Below are 24,695 nucleotides of genomic sequence, written 5' to 3'. Positions count from 1 at the left end.
ATTATAGTGATTTAGAAAGTCCTCGAGAAAAGGTATAAGAAAATACAATGAAAGTAGTTAGTACTAGGCCGGTTCTAACGCTGGTCTTCCGAGGGGGGCGCGGGGCGGGGGGGATTTCGGTGGCGCGGGGGAATGACGTCACGCGGGACGGAGGGGATTTCGGTGGCGCGGGGGCTGCGGGGCGGGTGTTGGATGTTTTATCGCAAGTATAAGTAATATTATATTACATACCCGGTTTATATATAAACAATATAAACAGCGGTATTTTATCAAGCAATAGCAATATTGTATTACATACTCTAATGCGTCGGGACATGTTTTCGCAAACAAAATAGCTCTCGCGGTACCCCCCCATCACCCCTCACCCCCCTCACCCCCAATATAAGTAACATCTCTCGCGGTACCCCCTCACCCCCTCACCCCTAATATAAGTAATTCTAGATTTTTTCCGTTCGACGTATCCTTATCTCTCTCTCATTGAATTACGCGTCGCGCGAATTTATAAACAATATAAACAGCGGTATTCCTTTGAAGAGGATTGGATTTTGAGGCTGACTAATGCGTCGGAACATGTTTCTTCGTGGATATTGCATTACGGTGAGCGCCGATGTCCGGCTGCTGGAATTTATAAACAATATAAAATAGATAGTGCCTGATTTTATTACTATGATATTACTTCATGGAAATTTTGAGAGGAATGGGGGCTGAAACTTATGGAGAGGGTCTGTCTCCACGTCAAAACGTCTTCAGCTTTCATGTAGTGAACGTAAGAGTAAAGTGCATAAAATGAATATAGAAGAAGAAGAAGAGGTTATTATCATCGAAGATAGTGATGAAGATGTGATTATACTTGAAGGCAATGATGAAAATATGGAAATAGATGTTGAAAATGTGGAGGTTGTGGATGTTGAAGACTCATCTGATGATGAAAATATGGAAATAGATGTTGAAAATGTGGAGGTTGTGGATGTTGAAGACTCATCTGATGATGAGATAGGACATTTGGAAGACTTTGGCTACGACAGCGAGTGCAGTGAGGAACTAAGTGAGGAACTATGTGAGATACAGGTGCGAGCGTTAAAACGAGTTGACATTCGCGATATCGACGTAATTCAAAAAATGTGCTGCATCTCCTTTTATTATGAAACACTTAACAGTGAAAAATTTTGCACAGCGTGTTTTCTACGAGTAGCAGACTTGTTTTCACGTGCTCGTGCTGTGCGTAAACATGAGACTCAGCGATACGTTTTCCTATTGGGAGAAAGATGCTGCGAATGCAAAGCCTCAGTGTCTCAAATAGTTTCATGCAGTCTGTGTTCTATTTGCGTTCAATAAACTTTCAAAGATTGTGCTGGCACAGTGGACATTTATAAATGTGAAAATTCAGCAAGTGTTGTAAAAATGGTAACTAAAAAAAAATCAATGAACATGTCTTCGGTGTTGCAATATTTAAGAAATCGCGAACTTGGTGTAGGAAATTCTCCAACCGCAACCTCCAATCTACAATCTTATATACGGATTACAGAGAGGAATAGACTAAAGGCAGCCATTTGCGAAGATTGCTGTTTGTCAGGCGGGAATCGACAAGCGTGTTCTAAAAGGATGCAAGGAATCCATCAACATATCCATTGGTTGCTATATCTAGAATATACCATCGGTTATGATTCTGATTCTGATTCTGATACGGATGCTGATCATTAATTGGAGGTAGGTCGCATGTGTAGGTATTCATTTTCAAATTATTAAAATAATTAATAAATTTTTTATGTGCAGAAGGAGTCACCGACCATCACCCCGCGCCGTCACCTCTCTTCCACCACCCAGCCGCCCCACCATCGCCTCTCATCGACACCACCACATCGCCGTTGTCGTTGCTCTCTTATTCATTTACATTTTTTTATTTTAAATTCTTTTAAATTTTTCTTACATTATCTTTTACACACACACACACACACACACACACACACACACACACACACACACACACACACACTTTGTATAATACACATTTTATTTTGATTAAAAAAGTATTAATATAAAAAAATCTTATTTATTTTCAAAATTCCTCTCTCTCTCTTTCCTTTGCTCCATTTATTACTAAACTATAAAAAACTATTAAACAAAAAAAATTATATTAAATTATCAAAAATATTTTCATTGCGCTATATCTCTCGCCGCGCTCTTGCCGCGTGCGCCTCTCTCTCGCCGCGCCGTATCTCTCGCCGCGTGCGCCTCTCTCTCGTCGCGCCGCGCTATCTCTTCTCTCGCATGTGCCGTATCACCCCTTCGCGCTATCTCTTTCTTTCCTAGTGTTTGCTCTCTCATGATAACTCTCTCGCAAAGAGTTATGCATGAAAGCTGGGACGGGAGAGCGCGCCAAACGCAAAGAAAGTACACCATGATATAGACTTATAACTATTTATTCTGCTTATATTTAGTATACAAATATAATTTTTGTCTTACATATTAAGAATTAAAAGCTAAAGCTGCCAGCTCGCAATCGACGAGTTGATGCTTGTTGAAGGTGTCGCTAGCGCGTATTACATTTGATACTTCTTTAGGATCCGTTACAGTGGACGCGATATTGGAGAATTGCGTAAATTTGACATCGACTGTGTCGGTCACTCTAACCAATCGATCAAAAGTTACATCTATGCAACCATCGAGATCGAACATACGATGTAACGTCGATTCGATCATCATCATGCGTACATCTGAAGATTCAAGACTTATGAATTTAGCATCGTTAATTGTATGAACCCGCACTGTTAGCGGTCCAACACTTATAAAACTGTAGATGTCTTGAGAGCCGTACCGAAGGAGATTTAGAATATTATGACGTTGCTCGTAGAGTTCCTTCCACGTTTCGAGAGATAATATCAGTTCCTTTCCCCGATGATCTCCTATGGCAATCACCACGTAACTCGGCGGACCCACGTTGATACCAATTTCGAGGAATTTGAATTCCGTAGCTGTCAATGCGTATCGTCTACTTAGTATACGAACCGCACGACGCTCCAATGAAATGCTATGGGAAAAATTAAAATTAAATAATAGTAATAATAATACAATTTGTAAAAATAGAAAAATAGAAAAAATGTTAAACGAAACTTACTCGTCACATTTGTTCTCAAATGATGGAGTTTTATCACGACTCGGCACGTAATTATTCACGCGTCTTCCGACGCCGCTGCTGCTGCTGCTGTTGCTGCTTTTTTCGACGTAGTACATTTCTCTGGGGGGTTATGAAAAGTGAACCACGAACGGTTAACGCGACACTGATCGTACAGGAATTAACCGAGTATACATGACGCTTATCTTCCAAAAGTATAATGTGGTGGGGGATCAATGCTTCTAACACTTTGAATTTTAGGAGAAGGGGGAGACGACGCTCAGACAAAAAAATTCTTAGAAACGCAAGGAAAGGTCTAGGGAGGGGAAATAAGAGATAAAACATATTAATGTTTACATATTTTATTTTCTTGCAATTCTTTCTGGCGTTGCGACCACCAGCTAAATATTTTAAATACATTTTGTAATGCGCAATTCTTAACATGTTTTCCACATCGCATACTATTGGTAATATCTAATTTATTTAGAGAACCAATATCTTCGTAATTTGCATCTAAGGTTTCAATAATATAGCCGTTTCCCGCATCGTCTAGTATATCGGTCAGCCATTTTCGCTTTTCAAGTCCTTTAACACGACAGACGATTCTTCTTCTTCTTCTTCTTCTTCGTGTATTGTACCAACGACAGCTGTTATAATTATACGCTGAGTCGAGCCATACGGAACGTTTCTGTCTTCCCATTGTAATCCATGATGATTTCTAATCACCCATGAGACTTGACATCGCTCAGATTTTGTAAGCACGCTCCACGGTACGGGACTTGCGAAAAAGTAATGCGAGAGAACATATCCCTTTCTCAGAACCGCAGCTTCCTTCACGACAAAATTTCTCCCGACAATAAATCCTTGCAGATCCACAAACGTTGATACGGACATGACGAGATCTCTCGTCGAGAGGAATGATGACACTCTAAAACCAACGCCTCGCAACACTTTGATTTATATCCTGCTCTTCTTCCCCTCTCTCTTGTGTCGCGAACACTTAGGTGATTTTGCGTACAACGTTGGTCAACGGATTGTACTGGATCACGCGATCGTGTATGATGAGACAGTACGCAGTGGTATTCGTCGGCACGTTCTCCTTACACTCGAATTCCAATCTCACATCCACGGTTGCGCTCTTGACCGATTCGTTTTGTCGAGAAAAATCGATAATCACAAACGGACCGTTACGTAGAAACATCGAGACGGTGAGACTCGGCTCGAGATACTCGTATCCGTAATAATTCTTGCAGAAGCGTGTGTACGTGTCGTACAGAATGGACCATCTGTTTTTATCGAAATCCAGGTTCATATCGTCGTACGGATAACATTCCGAGTTCAGATAGAGTTTCACGTTGATCAATTTGCAGTCGTCGAATCGATTCGTATCCTCAGACATAACATTCTTCCGGCCTGTTTGCAGAGCGAAGACAACGTAGCGTGGTTTCTCCAGCTGAGTCGCGGTCTTAATGGCCCACGAATGCTTGGTTGTACGCTGCAATAGCGGATACTCGTACAGATCCCACGAGCGAAAACCAATGCTGAGATATCGTCCGCTTTACAGAGCACGCAGCATCGACAGTTTTTCGATCTCGCTCAACAGTACGTGTGGCATTCGCCATTGTATCTTGAATATGTTGATCGCAGGCTCCAGCGTCGAATCTCCAAGCAGACAATTGTTGTCGTTGCGCGATCGTATTAAGATCAATTCGTGACGAGCGTTAATCACCACGCGTTTGTAATCTACGCAAAATCCCAATAACATGTAGAGCGGTACGCAAAAATTGAAGTGTCCATTCGCATTGGTCGACGCATCCCAGCCGGCGTTCCTCATAATCACGCTTCTATCGGATGATACCGTTGCATAGTTTTTGAGCGTAGTAGTTACTCCTACGTTTCTATTGCGATCAATCTCAACGCCATCGAGTTCGTATCGAATCTCATCGAACATGAATGCGACGCAATTATTTCCCAGTGCTACATCAGCTCCTCCATCAGCTGGTGGTCTGTTTTTCGTTAGTTTTTCCTCGATGTATAGGAAACTCTCATACGGCAACGTATACAGATCTTGTTGTTGTATGGGTATTCTTATCTCGTCACTGTATCCGAACGTTGTATTGGCGAACGGGTTGTACGTGTGAGTCTCGATCTTGACGATACAATCGTCGAAGATTGGCGCGTCACCGATGTTGAGGATGTCGGTCATCGTTCAGCTGTTTTGCACCGCGAATCCCAAAGATTGTAAAAACGCAACGTTCGATGCGCTGAGTTTCTTTTTCTTGGATGATTGGATATTAGCGAACGTCGACGTTGTTGTTGTGGTCGCTGGCCTCGTAAAGATTGCGTTATCTCTCACGTCTTTCGATCCGTTCAACACGAGCATCTCATACGTCGCATACGTATGTTATCGCCGTAGCCGTCGTACGTGTAATCTTACGGTGATCTCTTCTCCTCGAAAATCGAGCAATCGTCCGTTCTGGTCGACAACACATAACGTTAAATCCGTAATGCTCCGCGCGATGATCGGCAGGTAAATGATCTGCGCCGGCGTTTCCGATATCTTATATCCCGGTGGTACCCTCGGTGAAAATTCATGTATCGTATGAACGAGTTTGCCGTTGTTGTACGCGCCCGCGGTCACGTTATACTCTATACGGATAATATTCACGTTGATAATGTTAATCGGCATGTTCGATTCGTACCATCTTCGCGGCTCGAGAATACGATTCGAGAATCCTAGCAGCGATCCAATATTGTCGGGCTTGCTAAAGTTTATTCTGTATGCGCATTTGATCTTGCTCCTCATCGTATTGTAATTAGCGCGGAGCACTATCGGATATTCTCCATCTTCATAGTCACCGTCGTCAATGTGTTTCTTATCGCGATGTTTCCGTGAAATTGCATGTTTCAAAAGTGCATGTATATCTCGCAACTCGTAAGATCCCTCGGGAATCGTAATTTCCGTGTCGTCTTTGCCAAAGTAAAATTTATTATTCGAGGAATTAACATTCGGTATCGTGTGATAAGTCTCAAAATCCGTTAGACCGAGCTCGTATGCATCGTCGCCCAAATCTACTGCGGGAAAGAAGTTTGCCGCGAGAACGCTACTCTTCCCAGTTAACGTGAATGTCATAGACATGTCGGCAAAACTGTTTAACGAATACTGAGTTAAAAAGCGCAATATCCGTCTTTAAATTCGCACGCATCGACCGTTCGAAGAAACTGCAAGCACAATTGTCCGCAGATGCTCTGATCGTAAGTTTGAACAGGTGTGTGATTGTACTGTATCTTCGTTACGTTTCGTCCGAAATATCGCACCAATTCATTCGGTGGTCGAAGATTGCCGAAACTGTCGAAATATACGACACGATCTCCCCTCTTTGCGTATGCTACCTAATGAGTACCCGGTCCTTCGACGCTATCCAAATTTACGATGCCGCTCTCGTTTTGATATATACCACCGATCGGTAAAAAGTCGCGCATGAAAACACCTCTAAAATATGAAATGCGCACACGTTTTGCCAGTTGTAGCAATTGTACGTTGATAGTTGCGCCCTGCGGCATTTTTAGCGTCTCTTTAACGTTTTTTTTTTTCTTCTCATTGAGACTCCTCGTCCGTATTTGTAAGGAGCGAGATATAATCCGCGACCTTCCATGGCGTGATTGTGACGTATCTCTTGCAACTGACGTTGCGCGGCTTTTCCGTCGTTCACCGCCTTCGCTACACCCGCCGCTCCTCCGATCAGGGATCCGAGCGCACCCAACATTGGTAGAATCGGCAACACACCGCCGTGTTTCGCTACCGGAAGTATCTGTTTCTTCGCCAATTTTTTTTTCGTCTTCGTTTTCGTCCTCTTCAGGCCCATACTGAGCTTCGTCTTGGCTTTCATCGCTGCCCAGACAGCTGTGGCGGCGGCTCTCTCACCGAGAGTCGAATCTCCCGCACCGATGCGATTTCGCGCTTTCTCGGCGAGTATCCTATCCGCCGCGTGTCTCTCGGTGAGATCGTTGCTCCGAGAGTATGCTATATCGTGTTCACGACACGCCGCGTCCAATGGATTGATACCTCGATCGCCTCTGGCTAATCGCTTCTGCAACCGCGTGCCTGGACCGCAAAACTGATAGCCGGGAATATGGAATTTGATCGGAAGCGCGTTTATCGCACGATTTAAGAGACCGCTGCCTCTCACAATTCTCGCTGACATTCGTAGCAATCTTTTATTAACGGTGGCGGACCGTCGATGTGCGTTCGCTGCCACGGCTAATTGTAATGTCGCATGCACGAACGATATTGTTGAACCTCCGAATCAGCCTTTATATATTCTGGAAGCTTGTCCCGCAATCGTTCCACGTAATCACCAAAATTTTGCAGTAAAACAATCTTTGGGATATACTGCAGTTGTTCGGCGGTAAGCCGGAAAATGTCTCTTTTATCCGACAGAAGGAGAAACATTTTTGATACTGAGCGATTTCGAGTCGAGACACCTCTATAAATAAGTCTCCCCCCTCGCGATCATTCGCAAAATTGATTCGAAAGAGAAAACATGCGGTTCGTACGACAACCTTTGACGATACGCGTGACGAATTGCGATGACAGATTACGATCAATGGGGGACAACGCGGAGATGCGCAGACACGGTACGATGCTACCGACTACTATACGCGCGATCGTTTGCGGCCCCTCGAATTGTGGTAAAACCAACGTTCTGATAAGTCTACTGGAAAATCCGCACGGTGTACGTTTCGAGAACATGTACGTGTACTCGAAGTCGCTGCAACAGCCTAAATATCGATATCTGGAGAATTTGTTGACGCCGATCGACGAAATCGGCTACTTTACGTTCTCCAATAACAGTGACGTCATTCCACCGAGCGAGGCATGTCCAAACTCGATTTTCGTCTTCGATGACGTGGCGAGCGACAAGCAAGATACGATAAGAGAGTACTTCTCAATGGGTCGTCACTCGAACATCGACTGCTTCTATCTCTGTCAGACGTACGCGAGAATACTAAAACATCTTATACGCGACAACGCGAACCTGCTGATCTTGTTTAAACAGGACGGTACCAACTTGAAACACGTGTACAACGATCACGTGAATACCGACATGTCGTACGAGGATTTCAGTGAATTATGTCGTACTTGTTGGCAGCAAAAGTATGGATTCCTAGTGATAGATAAGGACAGCTCGCTTACGAACGGACGATACAGAAAAGGATTTAACGTATTCGCGATACCGCAAAACGATTAGTCGCTGCCGACATTCCGTCGAGAGGAGTGAAACGCTCGACACTTTGTCGACATGGCTGGAAGCGATAATATTCGCGAGCGTGAAAAGATTGCGAGGCAGATTGAGAAAACGAGCGAATCGATCCGCAAGAAACATCGCGCTTTGAAGACCGGTAAGATCGACGACGATATCACGCTCAAAACCCATTTTGGGCCTATTATCGAGCCACTGCAAAAGATCGCCGACAACTCTAGCTCAATCGCGGTGAAAAACGAGCCGGAGAGTAACGCTGACGCGAAGATTAAAACGTTACCCATCAAGCGGTACAAGGAGGAAGAGGAGGAGGAGGATGCGACACCGAAAAAGAGGAAACGATTGAAGGCAAATCGTTTATCGACACCGCGTACATCCGATCTATCGGATGCTTTACTGGATGAACCGCCGATAACCTCTACACCGTCAGCGACAACGAGAATCGTACAACCCACGATCAACCCTGAATCACTCGCAATCGAAAATGTTTTCGAAACCACAGGCAACCCGCTCGAAACATCTGTTCGAAACAGGTTACAAACGTCGGAAGGTCAAGAAGTGTTACGAGAGCACTGGGACCACTGGGACAAAAGTACATGAGCGCTCTCCTTAGTGGCGACGAAAAAAAACGAGATCGATCACGTGTATGGTGTCTATTTCGACGAGAATGAAATGCGTCTCGGTAACAAACGATTCGACATCGATAGAGATGACTCTATAATCATTGACAAAGTGAGATATATCGGTACACCTGGATTATACGAGTTGATCTTCAAGAGAAATCCCGATGACGTCATATACACTGAGGACGATATGCAAAAATATAAGAACATATTAATGGCGACGAGTGCGCATAAACGCAAATATGATGCGCAAGGTCGATTAAATAGCAACAAGGGATACAAGTATAAACAAATAATCGCACCGTTGATGTCGATCGAATCGAAAAAGAATAAATCCGGAACGGGAGTATTCATGTCTCGCGCGATGACGCTAACCTACAATAAGATCGATTACATGCACTGGGATGACCCCAACGAGCTAGTGGATCGGCTACGATTGCTCGACGCTTCGCACCGAGCTGGCCACAACGCTCACGACAACGAGATCCTGTCGTTCCTAGAGGAACTTCGCGAAGCCGGCCTTATTATAAATTAAACGGTGTCTCGACAAAACTAATCAGTCGATCGAAAAAAAATGTCACTCGCATCGAAAAAAAATGCCTATCAACAAATTTGGATTATTCGAATGGAGAAATGATGCGATCGACGCAAGCGATCATTGGGGTAAATTGGTGACGAGTTACTTGCGTCAAAACGCTCTGTGTCGCGTCGCTACGGACTATGACGCGAGGTCGCGCAAGATTCGCCGTGTAGCGCAACCTGAGGTCGATACCGATGCAGTCAACAAACTGTACGTGGAACAATGCGTTAAAACGTTGAAGAATCAACAGAAAGAATCAGACGAGAAGTTGACTGCGTTCGAGAAGGAGGTGCGAGCTTTGCAGACTGCGATAAACGAGCTTCGACGTGCGATTAACACTAATTCAGAAACGGCTATCAACCTGTAATGAGCTGTAGTGAACGGCTTAGGAGCGGCTATTGTACAATTATTGAACATCTACAAAGGCTTATCGAACATCTACGAAGGATTATCGAACGGCTACAAACAATTATCGAACGACTATGAACGGTTATCGAACGGCTATCAAACTACAATGAGTGGCAGTGATCGAAGAGGAAACGGCTGCGAACGAGGCTACGAACAATTCAAGAACAGCTGCGAACGCGGTTATGAACACCTCAGGAACGGCTGCGAATAAGGCTATGAACACGTCAGGAACGGCTACATACGAGGCGGCATACAACTCCGGAACGGCTACGAACGGGTCAGAAACGATTGCCAACGAGGCTACGAACGGGTCAGAAACGACTGTGAACGAGGCTACGGACTACTTAGAAGCGACTACCAACAGGGTCAAGGACGGCAACAAACGGGTGAAGAACGGCAGTGAACGGCTCAGAAATGTGTAAGGAACGACTATCGAACGTCTATCGAACGCCAACGAACGGGCCAGGAACGTCTATCGAACGACTACCGAACGTCAACGATGGATCGGCGATCGGGAATAACCGAGGAAGTGAAGAAACAACATAGTTTAGAGAAACGGCAGTTTGTGAACGAACTGCACGCACCGGCGAGAAAAAATTTTTCCCGAAGACACGTCATAGTGCGGGGATACGATGACCTGTGGCAAGCTGACATCGTCGAGATGCGTCCGTACTCTCGTTTCAACAGAGGTTACCACTATATACTCACTGTCATCGATGTGTTGAGCAAGCACGCGTGGGCCGTACCACTCAAGAGTAAAGGCGGAAGCGAGACAGCTGACGCTATCGCTGAGATAATTCGAGATAGCAAGAGGTGTCCGAAAAACATACAGACCGATAAGGGGAAGGAATTTTATAACGCCGACGTGCAACGGTTCATGCGAAAACATAACATCAATCACTATTCTACATATTCGGTATTGAAGGCATCGATCGTTGAGCGATTCAATCGCACGCTGAAAAACGACATGTGGAAGATGTTTACGCTGAACGGATCTTACAAGTGGATCAACGCGTTGCCGCGACTCGTATCGGATTACAACGCGCGCAAGCATCGAACGATCGGTATGCGACCCGTCGACGTTACCCCCGCGATCGCTGAAAGACTCTTAACTACGGTGTACAACCGCGTAAATATTGCGGGTCCGGCAAAGTTCAAAGTAGATGACTCGGTACACGTTAGCAAGTACAAGACAATTTTCGAGAAGGGTTACACGCCAAATTGGACAACCGAGGTGTTTAAGATCGTTAAAGTGCAACATACTAATCCCGTAAGCTATTTACTCGAGGACTATCACAAAACATCTGTCGCTGGAGCGTTCTACGAACACGAGTTGCATCGCGCGAATTATCCGGACGTGTATCTTGTGGAGAAAGTACTGCGCAGGAGGGGTGACGAAGTTTACGTGAAATGGCTGGGATTTGACAATTCGCACAATTCTTGGATACATAAGGACAATGTGATTTAATTCATACAAATTGTATTTATGTTTAATTTTAAGAAAAATATGTACAACATATAAAAATATACATGAAATATATAAAATACAAAAATCTTTATTAATACATCCTTTCCAATAATCGTATATAATACAATATATGAAATATGAAATACATATACATATGAGATACATATGAAATACATATGAGATACATATACAAAAATAATATTTCTTTATAGTAGGGCTGTTACTTTTGACAACTTCGAAGATTCGAAGATTCGAAAGAATTCGAAGCTTCGAAGTTTGAGGTGTTTTCGAAGCTTCGAAGCTTCGAATTTCGAAGTTAACTTCGAAGCTTCGAAATTACATTTATGCAAATGCGAATTTATATAAAAAATGATGAAAATATTCTGAATAAATGTGAGTTAATTAATATATGCTCACACACACAAAATTATTCTTGAATTATAATTTTGAAGTATTAAGAAATAAATGCTCTTTGAGACTTTTTACCCACTCTATATGTATTTATTAATGTTTTTTTTTGCCTCTTTAACAATTTCTTAACTTAAAATTTTATAAATTTTTCATATATTCTTATTGTTCGAAAATCATAAAATTCATCCCGAATTAAATTTCTTAGAATATTTCAAAATGTTCTACAACTCGAGAATTCAAAATTAACGGGCGTCGAGAAACTTCTCGAGATCTCTATTCACCAGAAAAACTCGATCGTTCGAGTTATCTCTAACTTTTTTTGGTCATAAGAAACGCGTGTCATAAACATTGACAATAATAATATCAACCGTCGACAAAATCAGCGTAACGTACGGGCATGCGCGCCCATACGTCACGATCAGCTGATTGCCAATCAGCTGTTCTAAAAAGACTGCGCGCATGGCAACCGCGAAAAAGCCGACGTCAGACCTCATCGGCGGCCAATTACGCGCGGCGCCATGAGGTCACCGCTAAACAATTAAATTTATTGGGCCACGTCGCAACGGGCCCAAAATTCCGCTCGCCTTATAACGGGCACCGCACGCGAGCAAGCCGAAGTCTCGCACTTTTCGTCAAACCGCTTTGTCAAACCGCTTAGTTAAACCGCATAGTAAACTGCTTATAACGATCGCTTACTCTCTTGGACTTTCCGCAATCTCTTAGATAAAACCGCTGATTAACCGCATTATACGACCGCTTACGAATTCGGAAAACGCATTTAGCTCGCTCTTGTTTCGCTACACCGCTCGCGATACCGCTCGCGAAAACCGCGCTCACTTTGTTATACCGCTGTTTCGCTAATCGAAATCACTGCACTAAACTCTTGTCTTTTAATTTTGACTCCAATAAACGTCAGTCTTTTGTGTGAACGAGGCGCACTTTTTTTTCTGAAAGACCTTCCGCTCTTACTGTCCACTGTCGGATTCGCTCGCGAACACTTATTTTTATAAAATTTTTAATATAAAATTTTATATATTTTTTATACACTATATATATATATATACAGGGTGTCCTATTTTAAAAATTCCACCCTCATAACTTTTCAGGATCAACGTTTGAAGGAAAACGACTCCGATAAAAGTTGTAGGGAACAAAGGGGGCTATCTAATAGTGACCTTGGATTCGACATTAAAGGTCATTTTCAAGGTCATTTGAAGGTCAACTTCCGTATTTTAAATGGGATCCCCTATTTTTTATTACTTATTCTTGTAGCTTATCTCGAGAGTTTTCCAAAACACTATAACAAAGTATTTTTTCATTCGGTACTTTTCGAGTTATGAGGCTTGAAATAATTTCTTAATTTTATATAAACCATAAAATATCTAGTAAAATATTCATTTTTCGATTTTCTTACCTTAATACTTTTATGTACAAAATAATGAGAGGAATCAATTGGTGTAAAGAAAACATACAGTTGTTTTTAAGAAAAAATATGGAATTGTTAATTGCAAATTACATATTTTTTCTTAAAAACAACTATGTTTATTCTTTAAACCAATTGATTCCTCTCATTATTTTGTACATAAAAGTATTAAGGTAAGATAATCGAAAAATGAATATTTTACTAGATATTTTATGGTTTATATCAAATTAAGAAATTATTTCAAGCCTCATAACTCGAAAAGTACTGAATGAAGAAATACTTTATTATAGTGTTTTGGAAAGCTCTCGAGATAAGCTACAAGAATAAGTAATAAAAAATAGGCGATCCTATTTAAAGAACGGAAGTTGACCTTCAAATGACCTTGAAAATGACCTTTAATGTCAAATCCAAGGTCACTATTAGATAGCCCCCTTTGTTCCCTACAACTTTTATCCGAGTCGTTTTCCTTCAAACGTTGATCCTGAAAAGTTATGAGGGTAGAACTTTTAAAATGGGATACCCTGTATATTCTATTATATGTTTTACTATTTTTATTTTTATTTTACAATAATATCAATTATTTTATATTATTTAAGCCTTATAAATATATATATATATATATATATATATATATATTTCTTGAATGGCACACATATCACACCTCGTATATCACTCGGTATTTATTACGGTATTATTACACGCGTTATCATGCGATTGTCTTTCTTCTCCTTTATAAGAGGGACTTGACAGGACATTTTGAGAGCAGTCTCAGTCGCTTGTGATTATTGTATGCACATCTCTGTACAGCATCTTTGAAGTAGATTCGTGTAAATCTTCAAATGAAATAAAGTTGCAATCGAGATTTATAGTGTGAATATCAGCAAACTGAGAAAATGAAGAGCTGAGTATGGCAGTATTGTTTGAAAGCTACTGACGGCCAGTCAGCAACTTGAAAATATGTGATACCGTCTTCGAACACATAATTCTACAAGCACTTTAATAGATCATTTAAAAAAAGTTCATTCTTTAACACCAAACGAAAATGCGAGGCAACAACGCGTTTACAAAAGAAAGTAAGTATTATTTAATAAGTACTATTTAATTTTCAATTTGATTATCATTTAAATAATACAATAAATAATACATAATTTACATGTTTTTAATAATACAATAAATAATACTATAAATAGTATAAATGATACATAATTTACATGTATTTAATAATACTATAATACATAATTTACATGTTTGCTTCATTTATAGCGTACAAGATAGCACGAATATGGATGATCCAATGGAAGGGTCTTCTTCTAACACAAGTAATCTTTCTTCCATTGATCCCGCCACTGTACCACAAAAACGCGCACGCATGGTTACATCTCTTAGCAAAGAACGCAGCGAGAAGATCACACAAGCGCTAGTTAAATTAATTGCATTTAACCGATTGCCTTTTAATTTTTCTTCAAATTCTACTTTTAAAACGTTCATGAAAGAAATTGAACCTAGATACAAATGCCCGTGCAGTCAAACAATACTTCGCCGTTTACGTATTCTTGAAGACGAACTAAAATTGAAGATCCAGCACACATTAGATATGTGTGAATTTATTGCTCTGGATATGGATTGTTGGACTTCTCGATCTCAAGAAGGTTACATGAATATAAATGCTCACATTTTAAATAACTTATGGGAACCAAAAATCTTCACATTAAACATGCAAGAACTTAGCGAAAAGCATACCGCGGAAAATTTAGCTGACAGCTTACAAAATATTGCTGCTGAATGGCAAATTGACACCAAAATTGTATGTATTATCCATGGTAATGCAAATAATATTGTTGCTGCAGTGAACATGATGAATGTTGAATTCAATTGTAGTTGTGCAGCACACACGATAAACTTAGCCGTGAGGGATGTGCTGAAGGAAGATAATATTTCCATCGTGCTTGCTAAAGGAAGCAAAATTGTATCTCATTTTCATCATTCTGTTATTGCTTCACAAGTTCTTGCAAAAAATAAGAACAATTAGGCTTAACTTTACGAAAGCTGATCCAAAGCGTTCGTACTCGATGGAATTCAGATTTGCATATGATTGAAAGACTTATAGAGAATCGTGGCGCTATTACAGCTGTTCTTGCGGATCGAACGCTGATAACTTTTTTGCAAGTCAAAAATTTAGAGATAAATGAAAATGAATGGAGTATGCTCGAAAATTTAATACCAGTTCTTAAACCACTTAAAATTTCAACTACGGTATTATCCGGAGCCCCATTATCAATGGTGCGTCCAGTAATTCGAACTGTGATTGCCAATCACCTTTCTTGTCAAACTGAAAATATATCAAAAGCGTTGGCAGAAGCACTATCTACTCGTTTTCAAATGGAGTCGCAAGGAGATATATCAATATATCAAAAAGCATCGTTTTTAGATCCTCGTCATAAAAATCTCCAAGCTGAGCCAATTTTACAACGAACCGTGATTAGAGAAATGATCGAATTAGGAGCAAGATCTTTTACTCCAATAGACTCAGAATCAAGTACGCAAACATTGTCAAATAGTGCATTAGACTTTCTTTTTAAAAAGACTGTAAATACATATTTAACATCCGCAGCTCAGCAGATTCAATTATATCTTTGTGAGCCACAAATTGATATTAATATGGATCCTTTCAATTGTGGAAATCACATGAAAAAAAATTTCCACACTTAGCTCGATTGGCGAAAAAATATTTATGTATTCCCGCGACATCCGTTGCATCGGAGAGAATTTTTTCAGCTGCGGGCAATATTGTTTCGTCACAACGGAGTTGCCTTGCCTCTGAAAATGTTTCAACGAATGTTTTTGTATTTCAAAATAAATTCTTATTAGAATAAGTAGTCATGTATTTTTATTTTTAAGAAGAAAATAAAATATATAATTTTGTAATTTTCCAAAAAATTAATTGTTGATTATATTATATATTATTGAAAAGGATCCATATTATTATATATAAGAAGAATATATAATATAATTAGATTTAAGAAAATACAATTTTTGGAGAGAAATATGGAACAAATAATCACTATATGTCTACAAATAATTCAATAATTTATATGCGTCACTTTCTACGCAACAGTGTTGATAAAATAAATATTCCCAAAAAGAAATAAAAAAATTTACGTGGCTCGTTATTAAATTAGATGTGTGTGTTCTACGCTCAACACTCACACACTGACTCCAAAATTCCTATTTCGCACTTTATATTTCACCTCTAAGAATTCGGAATCACGAGTTTCGAAAAGCAGCATAACCTCACATGACCTACAAATATTTGCTTTTACTCATAATCTTATTATAAGTACTTTATCGGGAAAAAAAGAAAATATTTATTTCTAGAATTCTAAACATAAAAAATTAAAAATAAAAACAGATATAACACAATTAGCCAAGTACAATAAATTATATGCTATTTATTTATAATCTGCATTAAATTAGAATTCCTTTAATTCCTAAAGCGCATTTTTTTATAATTGATATTATTGTAAAATAAAAATAAAAATAATAAAACATAATAGAATATATTTTATTCAGATTTTGTCATATAATTTTATAAATGTATCGCGATATTATAATTATTATTATTTTAAATTAATAAATTGTATAATTTTAATTATTCGAAGCTTCGAAGGTTGAATTATCGAAGTATCAAAGGTTCGAAGCTTCGAAACTTCGAAATTTCGGTCTTCGAAGATTTTAATATCGAAGCTTCGAATCTTCGAAGCTTCGAAGTTCGAATGTCGAAGGCTTCGAAGTATATCACTAGCCCTACTTTATAGTATAATATCTTACATTATATCACACACTATATTACATTATATTACATTACATTATATACAGGGTGTCCCATTTTAATGTCTCACCCCAAATAACTTTCTTATTTTTAATTTTAAAAAAAGATGTTTCAGACAAAAGTTGTATGGTTTCAAGGGGGACATAAGGTGGTGTCATTAGTTTGACCTTGAATAGTTACTTGAAGATCACGTGAAGGCCACTTTCAATTTTTTAAATGGAATCGCCTACTTTTTATTACATATTCTTGCAGCTCATCTCGAGAGCTTTCCAAAACACTATAATTAAGTTAGTTTTCATTAAGTACTTTCCAAGTTATGAGGCTTGAAATCATTTCTTAATTTTACATAAACCGTAAAATATCTTGTAAAATATTCTTTTTTCGATTATCTTACCATAATACTTTTATGTACAAAATAATGAGAGAAATCAATTGCTGTAAAGAAAACACATAATTGTTTCGAAAAAAAAAATGTAATTGTTAATTGCAAAGTATCACATGTAGCTATCACCGCATTATTATCAGTTTTAAGAAAACATGGCTTTGATAGCGATTTGCCGAAAAACTCTAAAGCATTAATGAAAACACCAAGACATACAAATATACGGAAAATTGCACCAGGCGAATACTTTCATAATGGCTTAAGATCAGGAATTATGGCATTTCTACAAAAAAGTCAAGATGACGTAGATTTAATTGAAGTGCAAATCAGCATAGATGGCTTACCAATTTCAAATTCTTCCACTAATCAATTGTGGCCTATTTTAGGGTCGGTGGTACCCAGTCTTAGTGACATTTTTACGATTGGCTATTATTTTGGTTCCAAGAAACCGTACGATTGTAACGAATTTTTGCGTGATTTTGTGGATGAAGCAAAAATTCTTATAACTGAAGGACTTGAATATAAAGGAAAACATATATCTGTAGCCATACATTCATTAATTGCTGATACGCCTGCAAAATCTTTTGTAACTGTCACAAAAGGACATACAGGCTATTTTAGTTGTGTTAAATGTACAACTAAAGGTGAATATATCGATGGAAGAATGTGTTTCCCGGATATAAATTGTTGTAAACGGACAAATGAAAACTTTCTTGAACAAAGACAAATAGAGCACCATACTGGAAAGAGTATTTTATTAGATATACCGAATTTCGGAATGATAACTCACATTCCGTTGGATTATATGCACTCAGTTTGCATTGGTGTGGTAAGAAAAATGTTGAATTTTTGGTTATCCGGACCGTTAAATGTCCGATTGCCGACACGATTAATAAAGAATATTTCGAAATTGTTAATTGAAATGCGGACATCGATATCTGTAGAATTTGTTCGTAAACCACGAGAATTACATTTCTTAAGCTTATGGAAAGCCACAGAGACAATTTCTTTTATATACTGGTCCCATCGTTTTGAGAAATTACATAAATAAAGATATTTACAATAATTTTTTAACACTGCACGTAGCCATTCGGCTATTATGTTCTCCAGATCTTTCACATATTACTTATGCGGAATCCTTGCTGAAGCACTTTGTGCAGTCATTCGCAATCTTATATGGGCCACAGCATATATCTCACAATGTACATGCACTAACTCATTTAGCAGATGATGTTAGAAAATTTGGCGCACTGGATACATTCAGCGCTTTTCGATATGAAAATTATTTAAGAAAAATGAAACGATTACTTAAAAAAGCTGAACGTCCGTTACAACAAATCCACAATCGTTTAACAGAATTGGAATATTGTTTTTCGGTTCAAAAAGAACATCGAAAAATAGAAGTACATGGAATACACAAAGCAGGCCCAATGATACCTGGAATAAATGGTCTTCAATATTCAACATATTCTAGAGCAGATTTCACTCTGTCTATTCATAATCCAAATAACTGTTGTGGTTTAAACGATGGTTCGATTGTTAAGATAGAGAATATTGTCACTACTATTGCTAATGATTTTTTCATTATTGGTCGAAAATTCTCCGGTTTAAATGATCTATATTCTGAACCATGTAATTCCTCCTTGTTGGGAATATATAAATCGAAAGGATATGAAAATTTATCGGCTTGGCTTCTAACATCTGTTAAGATAAAATATGTGAAACTTGACTTGTGCAGTTCTAATACATTTGTACTTCTACCATTATTGCATAATGTATGTACATCTGTTGTGTGTGTATGTATTTGCATATCCTGTTGTTATGTACATTGTGTATATGTGTTTTATTTTTCAGATATAATATATTACATTCGTGAAATGGCTCTTTCAAAAAATACATTTCATTTGGTAGAATTTGAAGATGGGGTGCAAGTTGTACCTGATAATTGGATACAAAGAGATAAAAATGAATGTTGGTATCCAAATTTTAAAACTGATAAAGACATAAATAAAGCGATAAAGAAACGGCAATCGCCTCAAGATGATTGGTTATCCTACTCAATTAAACGAGTATTTGGTATTTATGGTAAGTGAACGTATCACAATGGTTCTGTTTGTTGTCTATATGTAGTTTGCAAATTATTGTAACAAACATTTTGTCAAGTTATTGTTTACAAATATTTTTGGACATCTCATATTTTGATAGAATCCTACAGTGAAGCACGCAATAAATTAAAAAAGGCCGAGATGATATCGGATATTAACACGGATACTGACGACAGAGCACAAAGAAAGTTTACAGCTAAAAAACAAATTAACACTACTGATAATGATGAAAGTGACTCTAGTAGCAATTATCAATCGTATTTACCACCAAAAGCGCCTATGGTTTATTCGAGTAAGTAATAGTATATTATTTTTTTATATATTTAAATTATATTTTATCAAATTATATATATACAGGGTGGCCCATTTTAATACATCCAGTCGAATATCTCAAAAAGCAAGCCCGGGAGAGAAAAATGTTTCAGACAAAAGTTGTTTGATTTCGAGGGGGCCATAAGATGGTACCATTGGTTTGACCTTGAAGAGTCACGTGAAGGTCACCTCAATTTTTTTAAACGGCACCCCCTATTTTTTATTACATATTCTTGTAGCTGATCTCGAGAGCTTTCCAAAACACTATAATCAAATGTTTTTTCGTGAAGTACTTTTCGAGTTATAAAGCTCCAAATTTACAAAATTTTGATAAAAATACAAAATATTTCGTAAAACATTCACTTTCCGATAGTCTTATCTTACATGATCCAGCCAGTCAAGGCAAGATCCGAGAATGATTCAGCCAGTCAAGGCGAGATCCTGTATTGCCTGATAATCAATGAACTGTAACAATTGTGAAAGTGCAATTGTCAATTCATTAATGAAACAAATATCAAGAGACTTGTTTCAAATTTCTTACTTGGGCAACTTTCGGTATTTTGGCGAAGTCTCAGACAGACGCATATTATTATCCATTGACTTTTTTTTTGATAAGACAGGAATTTTTGGTATTTTGGCGCTTTTTTTCTTTATAATTATGGCTGCTTATCCACCAAATGAAATTGTGGACATGATTCGCATTTTGGGTGAGGCCAGGAATAATTACTCGGCAGCAGAAAGGCTTTATGCTGAAACATTTCCAGACAGACGCCATCCTGATAGGAAAGTAATAAAAAGACTCTGCGACAGAGCTGAACAGGGTTTTCTTAGAAGAAACCGGCGAAAATCGGGCCCTGATGAAGTCACATTATTGACTGTTATAGGTGCCGTTGCTTTGAATCCTCAAATCTCTACGAGACAAATTGAGAGGCAACACGGTATATCTAAATCAACAGCCAATCGTGTGCTCAAGCTCAACAAGTTTCACCCATATCACATTCATCTAACTCAGCAATTGGAAGAAAGGGACTACCAACGCCGTGTATGTTTTTGTAACTGGGCTTGAGATCAAATCCAACAAAATCCCCGGTTCATTGCTGATACGCTTTTTTCTGATGTAGCCACGTTTTGTAATAGAGGAGGCGTTAATAGACATAACTGCCATTATTATTCAGATGCTAATCCACATTGGCAGAGAAGCCAAGAGTTCCAACGGCAGTGGTCCATTAATGTTTGGGCAGGCATCCTGGGAGATGTTATTGTTGGTCCATATTTTTTTGAAGAAAATCTCAATGCGGCAATCTATCTAAGATTTCTTCAAGATGACCTGCCCAACCTCTTGAGACATGTCGACAATGATTTACTCAGACGAATGTGGTTCCAACAAGATGGAGCACCGGCTCATAAATCTCGAGCCGTTACACAATATTTAAATAATAGATTCCCGAATAGGTGGATTGGTATGGGCAGCCGAGTTCAAGAATGGCCCCCAAGATCACCCGACTTGACGCCCCTAGATTTTTATTTCTGGGGCTACATTAGAGATATAGTTTATTCGCAAAAGCCTACAACCATTGAAAATATGAAAAACCGGATCAGACAGGCTTGCAGAAATATTAATGTAGGTGTTCTTGAAAAAGTTAGGGACGACTTTCACCATAGACTAGAGCTATGCATACAAGTAAATGGCCAAGTTTTTGAACACTTAAAGTAATTGTACACAAAAGAAGATCTTGCCTTGACTGGCTGGATCATGCTCGGATCTTGCCTTGACTGGCTGGATCATGCTCGGATCTTGCCTTGACTGGCTGGATCATGCTCGGATCTTGCCTTGACTGGCTGGATCATGCTCGGATCTTGCCTTGCCTGGCTGGATCATGCTCGGATCTTGCCTTGACTGGCTGGATCATGCTCGGATCTTGCTTTGACTGGCTGGATCATGTAAGATAAGACTATCGGAAAGTGAATGTTTTACGAAATATTTTGTATTTTTATCAAAATTTTGTAAATTTGGAGCTTTATAACTCAAAAAGTACTTCACGAAAAAACATTTGATTATAGTGTTTTGGAAAGCTCTCGAAGTCAGCTACAAGAATATGTAATAAAAAATAGGGGGTGCCATTTAAAAAAATTGAGGTAACTTTCACGTGACCTTCAAATGACTCTTCAAGGTCAAATCAATGGTACCATCTTATGGCCCCCTCGAAACCATACAAAACATGTCTGAACCATTTTTCTCTAAAATCAAAAATGAGAGAGATATTTGGGGTGGACACTTAAAATTTAATATTTGGGACACCCTGTATATTTGAGGCCATTGAATATTCATTGGAAAATGCTGAAAGGAAAATATTTTAATCTGGCTTTATAGTGGAGCAGTGACATATTTAAAAAGTAGTTTGGATTCTTATAAACCATAAATAATATTATAATATTAATATCTCGGCTTTTAAATTTTAAATAATCGTCTGTGTTGTTGGATAAAATAAATATATGTATATACATTTATAATATAATTTTATATATTATTTTAGATACTAAACATGTACAAAGAAAAGAGAAAGAAACAAATGAAGAATACATTATGAATAGAAGTAAGTAGAATATAATTCGATATTGTACATTTATACAGCATATATTTATATTTATACAATTTTATATACTCTTTCAGGTACGACATATGTACAAAAAGAAGATGATAATATTACAATTAAAAGTAAGTAGAACAATTTGATATCATACATTTTCAGACAAGATGTCAAGTAGCAATTCTTATAAGGAATCTGCTTGTGGTTTTTTAGCTGTGGTTCATTAAACTATATACATATTTGTATCATTATTTAGATTATCTTCAACATATTCAAAAAACGTTAGCAGATATAAAATTTGATGTCAGTAATCTAATTGAGCAAAATCAACTTATATTGTCTAAATTAAATGTGTCCAATCGAAGACGAGATTATCGTAGTCCTACGCCATATATATATATATATATATATATATATATATATATATATATGTTGCGACGATTATTACTTCTGACGGGGACGAATCGTCGTCAAAAAAAAGAAACGGAGAAGAATAGAAAATACTCGCGCTCGGCGGGACGAGGGTGGAGGAGGTCCGCGCGGCGAAGCGGAGGCCGTACCGGAAGTCCGAAACTGGGCGCCAGACACGGTCTTGCACGTGTCAATTCGCGACACGACGACAGAACGACAAACGCAGGCCTTTTTCGCCACGGGCCGACTAGCTCTCCTAACGGTAGAGGGGCAGGGTTAATGGAGAGGATGTTAAACTTATCATTACGAGGTTTCGCGAAATCCACTAGCCGAGACAGACACGACAAAGGTTTTCATTTACGGAAATCAGGCGTTGAAATAATCGACACGAAAAGATTTCATAAAACAAAAATAACAGATTTATTACATAAAAATAATAAATAAATGACAAAAATATAGACGGAAGAGAATAATATGACACCGAGTAAAGACGCGAGATAATACAGAATAGAGTAAATCGGACGTACGTAACGGTTAACGAATCAATCGGACCATTTTTACAAAACGGGCGATAAACAACGCGACAACGACATTCGTATTCGCTCAAAAAGCGAGCGATAAAAGTCACACAGCGCGGTAACCGAAAACGGGAAAATATCGACTATAAGCGACGGTATATCTGAGTGCGAGGGATTTGAGGGCTCGCAATTTAGCCCGTAACTAAATTCGACAGCCGTTTCGGCGGCCGTCGCCTCGCATGTAATACGTAGTTCTTAGAATCAGGCAAAACAATGTACAATTTGCGAAGATCAGAGAGCTCGCGTTCGCAGCGAGTACGGCCGGGTGATCGATAATCGATAGCCGTCGGACGCCGGTTTCACGGCTCTCAGCACGCTTTTCGCTATGAATCGTCCAATATTCCGCGGATAATACTCTATGAGCCCGAGTCGCGACGATTTCTTATTTTGCCGCTGTCAAGCACGCACCGCGACACATTCATACCTCAACATAATAAATTCGACACGAATCACACAACACAGCGAGCGCTCCGGCGAAGTGCCCAAGATACGTTTACAATAAAAAAATAAAAGAAATTATAAACATAAAATATCGCTAAATAATAATCGTTCGTCTCTCCGGAGATTTCGGCACGGCCCTCGTAATTTCTATCTGGCGCGGCCGCTCGGCTCGCACCCGATTGAGGACTTCCGGGGCGAGTGGACGCGCGTCGGGACGGCAACGTCACAATGTATACGTTTCAAATAATAATAACAAATTATTTCAGTTAAACATATTGGTAGCTATTGGTGGAAGTACCCACGAAGAAATGTCAAAACGAATGTTTATTCATATTTTTACAAATGAAGTAGCCAGCTTATACAGTTGGGTGGGAGGAAAAGGGAAACGAAAACTTCATAATTTTGAAATAATGAAAATAATGTTCAGTGAGTAAAAATATTTTTATCATATATTATTTTTTAGATATTAAGTTCAATGAATGTTAAAATTTTCACATAAGCAGATCAGTTATTATTTAATGTCTTGATAATTCTAATAATTACATTTTTTGAAAACAATATTTTGTCGTTATTCTACCATAACATAAATTTCATGATATCACAAAGACATTATAAGAAGTTTTAGAAATAGTATGAAAGTAATAAAATGAAAATAAGAAAATGAAAATAAGAAAATGAAACATTAATGAAAACTATTTGTGTTGCAGAAGTTGTAAGGAAGACATTCCCTAATGTAACAGAGAGAGAGAGAGAGAGAAAG

General features: G+C 38.7%; 2 protein-coding genes across 2 annotated transcripts; one reads left to right on the top strand and one right to left on the bottom strand.

The window, feature by feature from the left end:
* Positions 1 to 2,466: 2,466 nt before the first annotated feature.
* Positions 2,467 to 5,318, bottom strand: LOC145973747 (uncharacterized). Its single transcript, XM_083103322.1, has 4 exons — positions 5,062 to 5,318; positions 4,719 to 5,010; positions 4,298 to 4,607; positions 2,467 to 2,714 (listed from the first exon to the last, which is right to left on the bottom strand). The coding sequence occupies exons 1-4, from the start codon at positions 5,316 to 5,318 to the stop codon at positions 2,467 to 2,469; spliced, it is 1,107 nt and encodes a 368-aa protein (XP_082959448.1).
* Positions 5,319 to 19,377: 14,059 nt separating this feature from the next.
* Positions 19,378 to 24,667, top strand: LOC145973745 (uncharacterized). Its single transcript, XM_083103321.1, has 6 exons — positions 19,378 to 19,585; positions 19,706 to 19,897; positions 22,452 to 22,511; positions 22,589 to 22,633; positions 22,762 to 22,891; positions 24,643 to 24,667. Exons 1-6 carry the CDS (start codon positions 19,378 to 19,380, stop codon positions 24,665 to 24,667), a joined length of 660 nt encoding a protein of 219 aa, XP_082959447.1.
* Positions 24,668 to 24,695: the final 28 nt, after the last annotated feature.

This window comes from Camponotus vicinus, unplaced genomic scaffold (assembly GCF_025532165.1).
Source record: "Camponotus vicinus isolate PSW18456_S1 unplaced genomic scaffold, iyCamVici1.0 SCAF_6, whole genome shotgun sequence".
Lineage (NCBI taxonomy): Eukaryota > Metazoa > Arthropoda > Insecta > Hymenoptera > Formicidae > Camponotus > Camponotus vicinus.
Note: the sequence above shows the minus strand (reverse complement) of the source record. Positions and strands in the feature narration are given on the sequence as shown.